Source organism: Mirounga leonina, unplaced genomic scaffold (assembly GCF_011800145.1).
Source record: "Mirounga leonina isolate KUSES-001 unplaced genomic scaffold, KU_Mleo_1.0 Mir_488, whole genome shotgun sequence".
Classification (NCBI taxonomy): domain Eukaryota; kingdom Metazoa; phylum Chordata; class Mammalia; order Carnivora; family Phocidae; genus Mirounga; species Mirounga leonina.
The window spans coordinates 2,684,540-2,697,364 of record NW_023270777.1 but is presented as its reverse complement, the minus strand read 5'-3'; the positions used below and the strand labels follow the sequence as shown (position 1 = coordinate 2,697,364).

The 12,825-nt window shown below is 52.5% G+C and overlaps 1 protein-coding gene across 1 annotated transcript in view; it reads right to left on the bottom strand.

Moving 5' to 3' along the window:
- The window catches only part of ALOX15B (arachidonate 15-lipoxygenase type B), an 8,091-nt gene extending 3,128 nt beyond the window's left edge, over positions 1-4,963 (bottom strand). Inside the window, 8 exon segments of the mRNA XM_034989300.1 lie at positions 206-376; positions 1,387-1,394; positions 1,677-1,780; positions 2,058-2,180; positions 4,325-4,406; positions 4,583-4,689; positions 4,691-4,728; positions 4,817-4,963. Coding sequence (XP_034845191.1) covers positions 206-376; positions 1,387-1,394; positions 1,677-1,780; positions 2,058-2,180; positions 4,325-4,406; positions 4,583-4,689; positions 4,691-4,728; positions 4,817-4,963 — 780 coding nt within the window.
- Between the last annotated feature and the right edge of the window lie 7,862 nt (positions 4,964-12,825).

Below are 12,825 nucleotides of genomic sequence, written 5' to 3'. Positions count from 1 at the left end.
GGGGCTGCCTCTAACGGATGCAGGGGCGGGGCGGGGCTGCCTCTAACGGATGCAGGGCCGGGGAAAGGCGTCTGCCTGGGAGAAGGCGCTGTTGGCACGCAGCACAAGGAGGTCCTTAGGCACTAAGAAGGAGGGCCCTCCAGCAGGGGACGGCCCCAAGGCACCGGGACGGCGGTGTGCAGGGCCTGGACCCCGAGCCCCTCACCTCCAGCTCAGCCTGCAGACTGGTCCCAGGGCCCAGCACGGGGGCCACCATGTCATCAGTGATGGGGAAGTTCTCTGGCAGGTGGCGACAGCGGTGGATCAGGACAGGGTTGAGGCCATTCAGGAACTGGGAGGCGAAGAAGGCGTCCTCCTGCCAGTGTTTAAACGCGTACTCGGGGGGGGGGGGGGGGGCAACGGGGGGATCGGGGGACCAGGTCATCTCAACATGGAAGCCCCCCACCCGTCCCTGAGCTTCATGGTGGAGTTGCTTGCTCCTGGGTCCATCCCGACCTCCCTTCGCTTCACACTCGGTACCTTTCTCAGCCTGGGCTTCAGCCACTGCCTCTCACCAAGCAGCAAATCCGAGTCCCCAGCCCACCCGTCCTCCTGTCTACCTGATGCCCCAAGGCCAGGATTCAGCAGCCTCAAACACAGCACTGGGGGCTACAGCTCCGGGCCCTCTCCCATCGCCTGGCATCTGGGGACCTGCACCCCCATCCAGCTGGTTGCAGGCAGAGCTGGGGACCACTCACATGAGCTCCCTCTCCTCCTCCTCCCATCGATCCCCACTGATGCTCCATCCTGAGTAGCTCTGGCCCCACCTGTCCACCCCGTCTCTGCTGTCACTGCCCTGCTGAGGCCACCATCCTCTGCTGACCATGGCCAGGGCCTCATAACTGCTCCTCCTGCTTCCAGTCCCACCTGCTAACACCCTGCCCCCCAGAGGGCACATCTGGCTGTTCAGTCCTTGCCTGGCAGCCAGCCAAAGCTTCCCACTGCACTTGGGAAAAGCCCGAGTTCCCACCCTGGGCTCCCCAGCCCTGTGTGCCCCGGGGTCCCGTGCACCTATCCCCACTCTGTCTCTTATTTTCCCTCCCTTTGGCCAAGGCAGAGGTCTCTTTCCCCCCAGAAGGCCTCTGGTCCTTCCATCTTCAGGGCCTTCGCATTCACTGTCCCCTGAGCCGAAAACGCACTCTGCCCATTCTTGGTACTGTTAATACCTACTCAACTTCAAGGTCTCAAGAGACACGTCCCCTCCTGGAGACAGCTTTCCAGGACACACACCACCCCCCCATGGCCCACACAAGGCAAGACCCCCTTTTATGTACTTTTGCTGGGGCCAATGAACAGGTTTCACAAGGGAAACTCAGTATTTTGATTTTGAGCCTATTGTCCACTCACCTGCTCAACTGTGAGCCCGGTGGGGACAAAGACTGTGTCCACAGCCCTAACCCAGTGTCTGATGGGTCACTGCCCAGCAAATGTCTGTTGGATTAAGGGGCGTTAGAAGGTTAGGGATGCACCCAGTCTCCACCCTCTTTTGTATCTGTGGAGGAAGTAAGGTCTATCGAGGGACAGGGGCCTGCCCAGGGTCACACGGTGAATCAGTGCTTGGTTTTCTGAGGCTCCAGACAGCTAGGAGAGCTGAGGTCTCAGGGAAGAACTCAGGAGCTCCAGCCCGAGTTCCTCACCAGCGGCCGGCGTCTTGCGGAAGTTCAACATCCTTCTCATCTCATTCAGACTCTTCCAGAGCCCCTTGCGGTCCAGCAGCCCCTTGAGTTTTAGCTCTGTAAACCTGTCAGGGGGTGTCAAGGGTGGGGAGGGGACAAGAGGCCCTGGGAGACCCTCCCCTGTCAGCTGGCCTTATCCTTCCTGGGCTCCCGAACCAGCCCCCAGGTCCCCAAGTAGCCACTGCCCCTGAGGTCATCACGGTCTCGTGGGAATTGGTGGTGGGCAGAGTCTGTGCCCTGGGTAGGACTGTGTGACCCACGTCCTTGACAGTGGGGGAGGGCAGAAGGTAGGAGTCCCAGGGCAGCTGAGGCCCAGGATCGGGAGGGAGTGGGCATCCTTACGCAGAGCTGAATTTCAGGTAGAAGCAGGAATTCTTCATGACAGAGTATTTGATGTTGAGATCCAGATCTTTCACAGACTTCTCATCCAGACAGTGGGGCCAGCCTGGCCTGTAAGTCTTCCAGCTGGAGGGAGGAGCAGGAAGGTTGTCCACAAGAAGGCTCAGGGAACCCACCGACTGGGGCAAAGGGAGAGGTAGGGCCCTGGAAGCCCTCGTCAGAGCCAGCCCCCTTCTATGAGCGAGGGTATTCCCGAGCTCTGTCCCTGCCTCGTTCCCACAGCTGACTGGTCCAGGCCTGGGCACCTAACCAGAGCTAGGCCAATCAACGTCCTTTCTGAGGAATCAGACATCGGGTCCAAAATGGAGTCACTTGTGCTAAGCCCACGTCTGCAAACCAAGGCTTCATGCCTAACCTATCTGCAAGGTCAGCCGCTCCCAGGAACGTGACCTTTAACCAGTCAACCTGGAATTACTGGGTCATCACCAGAGAGGTAACCTGCCTGATAGATCCCCACCTTTCCTCAAAGGAAGGTGATCTTGCCTGAAACAATCCGCTTTTTTGCTAGAAACTGCCTTTTTCTGTCCCCATCTGCCTAGAAAAGCCTATCATTTTGCACGGCTCCTCAGAACTCCTTCTCTGCTAGAGCGGACGCTGCCTGATTCGCAAATCATCGAATAAAGCCAACTTGATCTTCAAATGGACTTGGTTGAATTTTTTTTTTATTTTTTTAACAGGGCTGAGCCAGAGAGACTATCTGTCTGGATATCTGGACTACCACATGCAAACATAGGGACTGTTAGTTATGGCCACTTTGCACTGTAGGGACTGGGACCCAAAGAAAGCTGTCTACAGAGGGAGAAAGAGAAACGTGAAACAAGAGAAAGAGAGAAGCATCTAGGCCCCCAGAGACAGGGAGAGAATCACCTTGGTTTCTGGCCTCTGAGATCTGGCTACCCTTCCAGTACGTCTGTGGGCGTGTGTCCTCCTGACACACTCCCACCCTCCGCCCCCACCCCCAGTCTGCTCGCTGGCCTTTCTCCCACCCTCTGCCCCCACCCCCAGTCTGCTCGCTGGCCTTTTTTTTTTTTCTCGCAACCACAAAATCCCTGACTCACACAGATGCATCTCACAAGGGAGTTCATGAAGGCTACAGGAACCTTGGGCAGGCATCCCAAGGGGAGGCACTTTGACTTCCATAAGCTTGAGGGGGGGCAGAAATTTACTCTTCCCCAGGCCTCAGGCATCTTGATCAAGCAATCAATACAGCCTGAAGACTTTGGGTGCAATGGTAAAATCCTGTCCCCGGAAGCTGAGCACACCCCCCACCCCGCCCCAGGCCAGTCCTTCTCTTATTCATTCAGTCAGTCATTGCCCTTGGGCTGGAACTTTCGACTTCAAAGAACAAGGGGCAATTAAAGTACACTGCTCCTAGGTGGTGGCCCAACCCTGCTTCTCACACGGGAGTGTACAAACCCATTCACCCAGAGATCTTGGTGAAATGCAGGTTCTGATGTAGCAGGTCTGGCGTGGGTGGGCCCCAGAGCCCGCGAGCTCCCAGGTGATGCTGACACTGTGATCTGAGGCCACACTTCAAGGCCTAAGGGCCTAAACAGCTGGAGCCCATGTAGCTGAGAGACCTGGAGCAAAAGCCTGCAGCCCGGGCTTTGGGAGCAGCTGAGTTGGCCAGAACACGACCTTTTTGAAAACCTGCCCCTGAGCGCCCTGTGGTCCCTGGCTTTGTCCGCCTACCTGCAGCCCCAGCTCCCCTGCAGCCTCCACCCCTCACCAAGGCAGCCTCTGGGACCCGCCTCTCCCAGCTGAGCCTGGGGCAGAGGAAGAGCCCTCCTCCCACCTGCCCTGCAGGATGAGTTTCCTGGGCTTGGAGCGGGGCGTGGATTTCTGGTTCCGCCCAGATTTCCAGGAGGATAAAACAAGCTGATGGATGAAAAAGGCCCAGGGCAAGCAAGACGCCTGCAGGGGTGAGGTATTCCCAGCCCTGGTTTTCCCACTCTCCCGGGGCATCAGAATGCTCCGGAAGGCTGGTCCCAACAGAATTGCCGCCGGCACCCTCGGTATTCAGCAGGCCTGAGGGTGTCGGGGAATTTGCATTTCTAAGGAGCCCCCGGATGCTGATGTTGTCCTCGGAGAGGACTGGCGGGGACTTCCGTCTGTGTCATCCCGGGGGAACCCAGGCTGCCCCACATCCCTTGGGTGACCCCCGCTCCCCCCCGCCCCCCACCAGCACCCCACAGTAGCCCCCTCCTCACTGGTACGAGTCCTGCCTGGCCTGCAGCTCTTCCTGGAGCTGTTGCCGGAGGATGGGGTGGTCGTCTGCCCAGGAGACCTTGGCTGTGAGCGCACAGGAGCGGGTGAGGAGGGCAGAGAAACGCCCCCGCTCCTCCTCCCCAGCTGCTCTGCCCTCCGCCCTGGGTCCCCTGCTCCCACACTGGCTGCCCCCTCCTCTTCCCCAGGGGCCACACTGGCCCACCCCTCCACTCCCCTTGCCTTGCCCCCGCCGGGCTCACCGGCCCCGCGCGCAGCGACAGGCTCCGCGCCCTCCAGCCACTGGTAGCAGGGGAGGCGCAGGGGGGCGCCCCGCGGCGGCGTGAGCTGGAACCAGCAGCAGCACCAGGCCCACGTCCTGGGGGGGCTCCAGCTGGAAGTCCTCCACCTGGAGGGGAGAGGCTTAGGATCCGAGGGGCCCGTCCCCTGCTCCCTGCTCCCTCCTCCGCCTCCACCCCGGCCCGCAGGGCACTCACAGCGCCCGCGCTGAACTCCTTGCCCGGGTGGTCCAGGCGCAGTGGGGGGGTCTCTCCTCGGGCCCCCACGATGCTGACAGCTATTTTGTTCCACGTGCCAGCCCCGATGGCCTCCCCGGTGGACACTCTCACGCTGAGCTTGGCCATGGTGCCGGCCCAAGTCTGGCTGTCTGCTGGGCCGCTGAGACCTTTAAAGCTGGCGGCTCAGCTGGGGACACGACACACCCCGCCCCGCAAGGCGCCGGCCCCGCGCGACGGATTGCTGTCCCCCATTCCGAGTGCGCACGGAGCCCCTTTGCCACCCGGTAAGCAAACACACGCCCGGCCCAGGGCCCAGACGGGGCTGGGAGGCTCTGCAGTGCAGGGTGAGCAGGGACTGGGTGTCCTGAGGTTAGGGGACCCGGACCTTTCAGGGATGCAGGGCCACAGAGAGAGTCAGGATCCAAGCCGGGGACAGAGATACATTTGGGCCCCTCTTTGTTTCTTTGCCTTCTTAGCCTCTAAAAGCCTCTGCAGCCCCACCTCTCCACTTTCTACAGCTCTTCTTGGCCTGCGTTCATTATTTTATTGCTGCCAATAAATAATTTTGAGAACCAACCATGTGCCTCTTACTTCCTTAGGTACTGTGAAGACTGCCCAGGCAAGACCCAGTCTTTGCCCCCTTGGAGGTTAAAAATCAAGCGCGAGAGAAAATGAGTAAGCAAAGGAGGCAGGGATGCATCGAAGGAGAGAGGGAGAGATGTCAGGGAGGAGGTATGGGGTTCAGTTTGGGGGACTGACAGATTTGGGGGCTCTGGTCTGGAAATGCTCTCTGAGATGCCTAGTAGACATCCAAGCGGAGAAACCACTGCCGGGTCTAGAGCACAGGGCTGGGGTCCGTGCTCCTGAGCATCCTAGGCAGAGAATGTAGATAGAGAAGAGGGAATGGGCTGTGCCCTATTGGTTCTCTGCCATTTGGAAGTCATGGAACTTGGAGGCAGATCCAGGGAGGATCAGTCAGTGAGGTACAAGGAGGACCCAGAGGGGGTGTTTCATGAAAGCCAAGAGATTGGTCAAATCTGAGAGTTGCATCAGAGGAAGGCAGAAATGATTCCTGGGTCTGTCAACAAGGAGACCTCAGAGGCTGTGCCATGGGCTGCTGAGCGTGATGAAGGCAACCAGCCCGGCTCTGTGCCGCCAAGCTCTGGCAGGCACGTGACCAAATCCCACCGTAGTGTCTGGGACCCCGCCCAGAGCCTTGCTGGTGCTATGGTGGGGGCCGTGTGACCGGGAATAGAATTCCAGCGGCGCACTCCCGCATACTTTACCTCCACCCTCCTGGAATCCCACTAAAATACCAAGTTTAAGGCATAAACCTACAAGGACAGGAAAATGAGTATGGAAATGTCAGCAACTGATTTAACAGACAGGAGAAGGCAGAAGCCCAGAATTCCCACTTCAAAATCCCCCAAGGTCTTATGAATTGGGAGACAGGTGCTCTGAGAGGAGTAGAACACAGGCTGATGGGACAGAAGTTTTTATGAGACGCCATTAGGACCCCTCCTCCCCCCAGATACCCTCCCTTACCTCACACAACCAGCAGGAGACCTTCCCCCTTCACCCTCCCACAGATGTTTGGAGATTTCTTTTCTGGAGAGATTGATCTAAAGGGAGTCTGGACTTGGGGATACCAGTTAGAGCTGAGGGTGGGACACAACATTTAAAATTGGAGGATGGGGTGAAAGTCTACACACTGAGCAGTGGGGGCCCCAGTCCCTTTCGCTGGTTGGGTCCAAGTCTGTTGGCAGCCACCATACTGTACCCCCAAACTCCACCCACCAGTCAAGACTGGAGGGCTTCTCTCTAGAGGAACTGACCAGCTCAAGTGTCATGTGGGGTCCTCCAATGAAATGGCCCTGTTCACACACCGTTCCCAGTCAGCGTTTGTTGACTCACTCTTAAAGATGAGTGGGTGGCCAAGGATCCCCAGAACTTCCTTGCAGGCTTATATCTAAAAGACAAGGATGAAAACAAGCAAAACTGAAGGAACAGACAAGGTGGGGAGCAGAAGAGAACTAAAAAAAAAAATTGTAATCTGTATCCTCAGGGAGAGGAGAGCCTATGGCTATAAGACTTAATTGTTTCTGGGCAAAATGTTTGGATTTTATAAATCACCCATTCTTTTTTTTTAAATTGTGGTAAAATACATACAACCTAAAGTTTACCATTTTGACAGTTTTTGAGAGTGCGGTTCAGACAGCACATTCACAATGCATCACGCTCAGATGCATTCACTGTGGTGTGCAACCATCCATCCCCACCGTCTCCAGAACTTTGTCATCATTCCAAACCGAAACTCTCTATCTATTAAAAGACAAAGCAAAACCATTCTCCCCACCCCCAACCCCTGGTACCGTCTATTCTTCTTTCTGTCTCTGAATTTGACTACTCTAGGTACCTTATATAAGTGGAATCACACAATATTTGTCCTTTTGTGTCTTGCTTAGTCCATTTGGCATAATGCTCTCAAGTAAGTGCCGCACCCAACGTGGGGCTTGAACTCACGACCTCAAAATCAAGAGTCATGCGCTCCACCCACGGAGCCAGCCAGGCACCCCTTTATTCATTTTTGCGGGGGGAGGCTATTGTGAATAATGCTGTTGTGAACACTGGTATACAAATATGTTTGAATCCTGTTTAATTCTTTTGAGTATATACCTAGAAGCAGAATTGCTAGATTATATGGTAACTCTATGTTGAATTTTTTTGAGAAGCTACCACGCTGTTTTCCACAGGGGCTGCACCATTTTTCATTCCCACCCGCGCAATGCACAAGGGTTCCAATTTGCCCACATCCTTGTCAACACTTGTTCTTTCCTGTATATTTGATCATCGCCCTTTTCATGGATATGAAGTGGGATCTCATTGTGGTTTTGATCTGTATTTCCCTGATGACGAATGGTGTTGAACATGGTTTCATGTGCTTACTGGCCATTTGTATATTTTCTTTCTTTTTTTTTTTAATTTTTTTTTTAAGATTTTATTTATTTTTCAACAGAGAGAGAGAGACAGCCAGAGAGGGAACACAAGCAGGGGGAGTGGGAGAGGGAGAAGCAGGCTTCCCGCTGAGCAAGGAGCCCGATGTGGGACTGGATCTCAAGACCCTGGGATCATGACCTGAGCTGAAGGCAGACGCTTAATGACTGAGCCACCCAGGCGCCCCCATTTGTATATTTTCTTTCTCTTAAAAAAAATATTTATTTAAGTAATCTCTGCACCTAACGTGGGGCTCGAACTCACAGCCCCAAGATCAAGAGTCGAATGATCTTCCAACTGAACCAGACAGGTGTCCCCATTTCTATATTTCCTGTAGAGCATAGTCTCTCAATGTTCTTTACCCAAACCATCATGATTATGATCCATTGTCAGGTCAAGTTTTCCATTTATCATGTAACTCACATGCAAGAACAACACATTTCTAAATATATTCAACGTTTTTTTATTTGTAGGTCATTCTTGTGGCATAAACCAATATTGCCCGTATGTATGTGCCCGGCACAGGGAGGCTAAGAAAAGGTAGCGATGCTTTCCTGTTTTCCCACCCTAAAATGCATCTTTGGATTCCCTTTCTCTGCTATTTTCCGCTTCCTTTTCCCTTCTATAAATTTAAGTGAGTCTATTTTAAAGGCAACTTTGTGTCCCTACGGTAAATTGAAAATCAGTTTCAGTTCCCATAAGAGAAGATCACGGGAGACATGAGTGCTATGAGAAGGGTTGCTCAACTCTAGGTGGGTTCTGTTTGCAGGCAGCTGGTTCCTTGTTCCGGGGAGAGTTATTCACGAGGTACTGTGCTAGGAGGATGTTAAAGTGACAGCACACGGAATTGGCACTCTCTTCCTGATGTCGTGAGGATTGGCTTGTGATCCAGTGTGACCCTGCACCTCCTGGGCTCTGGCGTGGAGCACGGTTGCTCAAGACATGCCCAGTAGCCCACATGCATCGCGGTGCTTATTTAAAAAGCCACGTCCCCAGGCCTACCGACCTCACCCCGGGGAGGCAGTCTCCAGAGACTGGACTTGGGGGATGTACATTTTCAATAGGCACGCCTGGCCATTCTTCTTCAGAGCTACTGCCCTTGAGCATTTCAATATTTACCTCTGTTCTGACAGGGTCTTCTGGGAGGTGTCATCGGACCCTTCCAGATACAGAGGAGGAAATCAGAGCCCTGACGCGGAAGGAACTTACTCGAGGCTTAAAAAATGTCAATCAGATCAAGTACGCCCCTGCTTTGAATTCCTGAATGCCCTGGCTCCTCCCTATCTTCCTCCTCCCTCCCTCCCTTCCCCTCTCCCTTCCTTCCTTCTTTCCCGCCTCCTCCTTTTCTTTCTTTTAAATTCTAAAATTTTGATCAAAGCTATAGATGCACAGGATTGAAAGATTTTTTTTTTTTTAAGATTTATTTCTTTTTTTGAGAGAGCAAGAGAGAGTACATGAGAGGGGGGAGGGTTAGAGGGAGAAGCAGGCTCCTCGCCAAGCAGGGAGCCCGATGCGGGACTCGATCCAGGGACTCGATCCAGGGACTCGATCCAGGGACTCGATCCAGGGACTCGATCCAGGGACTCCAGGATCATGACCTGAGCCGAAGGCAGTCGCTCAACCAACTGAGCCACCCAGGCGCCCAAAAGGTTTTTTTAAAAGTCGTTTATTAGAGAGCATGAGAGAGATCATGAGCAAAGGGGTGAGGAAGAAGCAGACTCCGATGCAGCACCCTGGGAACATGACCTGAGCGGAAGGCAGATGCTTAACCGAATGAGCCACCCGGCGCCCTAGATGCCCATGATTTAAAGAGACAAATAGTTCTGGAAGTGTCTCACCAATAACAGCTGTCCCCGGCACCACTCCTGCTGTTTTCCACACATCAAAGACAATAACTTTCCTCTCTTTTGGTTGATAATCTTGAAATGAAAACCTGCAAACCTTTCTCATCTCACCTTCAGATAGAATTTCAGTAGGGCTGTAGCAAAACCCAGCACTCAGTATTTACACGATTTGACTATGTGCGTGCTATTCATAGGGGAGCTTTAGAGTGAGCTGTAAGTATTGTTTTCCTTGCCTACAAAACCGTCTGTGGCTTCCCTGGATAATAATTATCCATTTGTTATTATTTGTATTGATTTTTAGATACTTGTATTAACTTCACTGCTTGTCTGGATCCCCTCAGCATGTTCAGGCACATCAAATACTCCCAGGCTGTCTCCACCTTGCGATGCCCTCCAGACCCCTACTTAGCTGGGCTCTCCTGGGCTCTTGCGTCCCCACCACCCCTCAGGGATTCTTTCCCCCCTCTGCTCTGCTAGTGCTCCAGTCTCCTGTACCCCATGCTTTCCTCTTTCTCGGCTTATTTCATTTCCATGGAGCATGCCCTTTAATAGCTGGCTACTTCAGAAAGCGTACAGGGAAGGGATGAGAAGCTTTCAAGACCTCACATATCTGGGAACGCCTACAATCTGTCTGTACATCTGAGTGATAACTTGGAAGTGATTTTTGTTCAGAGTTTGGAGAGCATTGCTTCATGGGAAGCATTGCTATAAAGAAGCCTAAAGCCATTTGGATTCCTGGCTCTTTTTGTATGACCTGATGTCCCCTCCAGAAGCTTTTAGGATCTTTCCTTTGCCCCCCTGGGCTCTGTAACTTCACAAGGACGCACCGCCATCATTTTTTCATTGTTCAGCCTTCTTAGGAGGACTTCCCAATTTTGAAATGCGTGTCCTTCACTACGGGATTATTTCATGATTACTCTCTTCTCTTCATTTCATCTACTGTCTCGTTTTTGAACTCCGATGAGATGATTTAGACGTGGGGTCTCCTGGACTGGTTCTCCAATTTCTTTTACTTTCTTCCCTCTTTTCCATCACGTTGCCCTTGGTCAATTTCCTCAACATTCTCTCCTAATGTATTGAGTTTTTTTTTAATTTCTCCTCTCATATTTTTAATTTCAAGAGCTGTTTTTTTGTTCCGCACATGTTTCTTTTTTCTTTCTTTCTTTTTTTTTAAGATTTTATGAGAGACACAGCGAGAGAGGGAACACAAGCAGGGGGAGTGGGAGAGGGAGAAGCAAGCTTCCCGCTGAGCAGGGAGCCCAATGCAGGGCTCGATGCGGGACTCGATGCGGGGCTCAATGCAGGACTCAATATGGGGCTCGATCCCAGGACCCCGGAATCATGACCTGAGCTGAAGGCAGACACTTAATGACTGAGCCACCCAGGTGCCCCCGCATATATGTTTCTTAATAGCGCCCTGTTCATGTTTCGTGGGTGCAACATTTCATTTCCCTGAGGTTATTAATGCTGGGGTTTGTTCCTGCTACTTGTGGGATAGGGTTCAATCTATCTAGGTTATCTGTTGTGTAACAAACTGCCTCAAATCACAGTTTAAAATACGAAGAATTGTTTATTTTCTGATGATTTTGCAATTTGGCCAAGGTTCCCTGTAGCATCAGCTAGAGTCCCTCTCCAGGATACATTCGCCTGGGGGATGCACTGTAGCTGGGACATCCAAAGTGGTCGCGCTCATGTGTCTGTGGCTGGGGGGGTGCTGCCTGGGTCTCTCTGTCACATGGTCTCTCACCATTCAGTAATCCTGCCTAGCTTCGTTATAGAGTGCCTGGACCCCGAGAAGCAGAAGCCCAAAGCTGTAATACCCTGGTGTCTGAAGGCTTGGGACAAGAGCTGTGAAGTGCTGACACTTCACACCATTGACCGGCTCAGAGTTAACGTGGGAGGGAAAATGGACTCTTGACGGAAGAGCAAGGAATCTTTGAACACGTTTCATCAAAAAAAAAAAATCCCTCTGCTGCCATTTTACTGGAGCTTGGGAAGGGGGCAAACATCAGTGTTCATGTTGCACCTAGTTTTATCCAGAATAACTTAAAAGATCAACGTGTTGCATTCGCCTTCTCTAATTTCCCCACTGGTTCCATTCCTCGACCCCTTCTATGATCTTTCACTGTTTCCTGTGTGCTTCTGCCCACGCAGGGTGTACCTTGAAAGGGGCAACAGTTGCGTTCTCTGGGCTGTGGGGACTTTCATGAAGGTAGAGCCGTAACAAAGAGATGTGGGCCCTTATAAAAGATCTGCATTCATCTTTATTTTATTTTTTGCGTTTGCCTTATTGGTTTTTTCCAAACTTGCAAAATTCTAAAAAGTAGTGAACTGAAGGTAGGCAATTAGAAACAGTGAGGGTAGAATATTTTTTAAGAAGTTTTGCAGTGAAGGTGGGCAGAGGCATGGGGCAATAAAGGCGCATCTGAGACCGAAGGAGAGCTTCTTGCAAGATCGAGATGAGCAATTCTTCTCACAGCGATTCGCACTCCTGGCTTCACATTGGAACTACCAGGGATGCTCAAAAAAGCAATGTTCTGGTCTCTCTCCGGGGTCTGGGTGTTAGACCCACATATTAGCAAATTTTTTTACAGCTTCCCAGGTGATTCTAATGTGAAGGCATGGCTGAGAACCACAGCCCCTGAAGCGTGTTTAAGTTGTTCAGAATGAGGAAGGAAGCTGATGCAGGAGGAAGTGCTAGTCTCAGAAGTAAAATCCTGAGGAAGCGAAAGGGTAGGGCCCAGAGGCCAACAAGGATGCAACAGGCAAGACCAGTACGAATTCAAGCAATAGGGCAATTCCAACTCAGATCGACTTTAGCAACGTAAGTGACTATTGTAACTGAAGTATCCAGAGGTGGAGCATGACACAATGAATTACCCACCTACTCTCCCTTCTACCTTCCTTCTAGAACTCAAGTTTGGCTAAGGGTAGGAAGGTGGCCAGCCCCAGTGCCAAACTGTGTCACGCCAAATGTGACCATTTTATGCTTCCTCCACCTTGGGGTTGTAATATGGCTGCTCCAGATGTGACTAAGACCTCATGTCTTTCCGTCTCTTCTCTCTGCCCTCTGCAGCGTTGGCTCCATAGAGTGTGGCTGTGATGGGGGCAGTTCCAGACCTTGCATCCTCACACCATGCCAACCAGGAG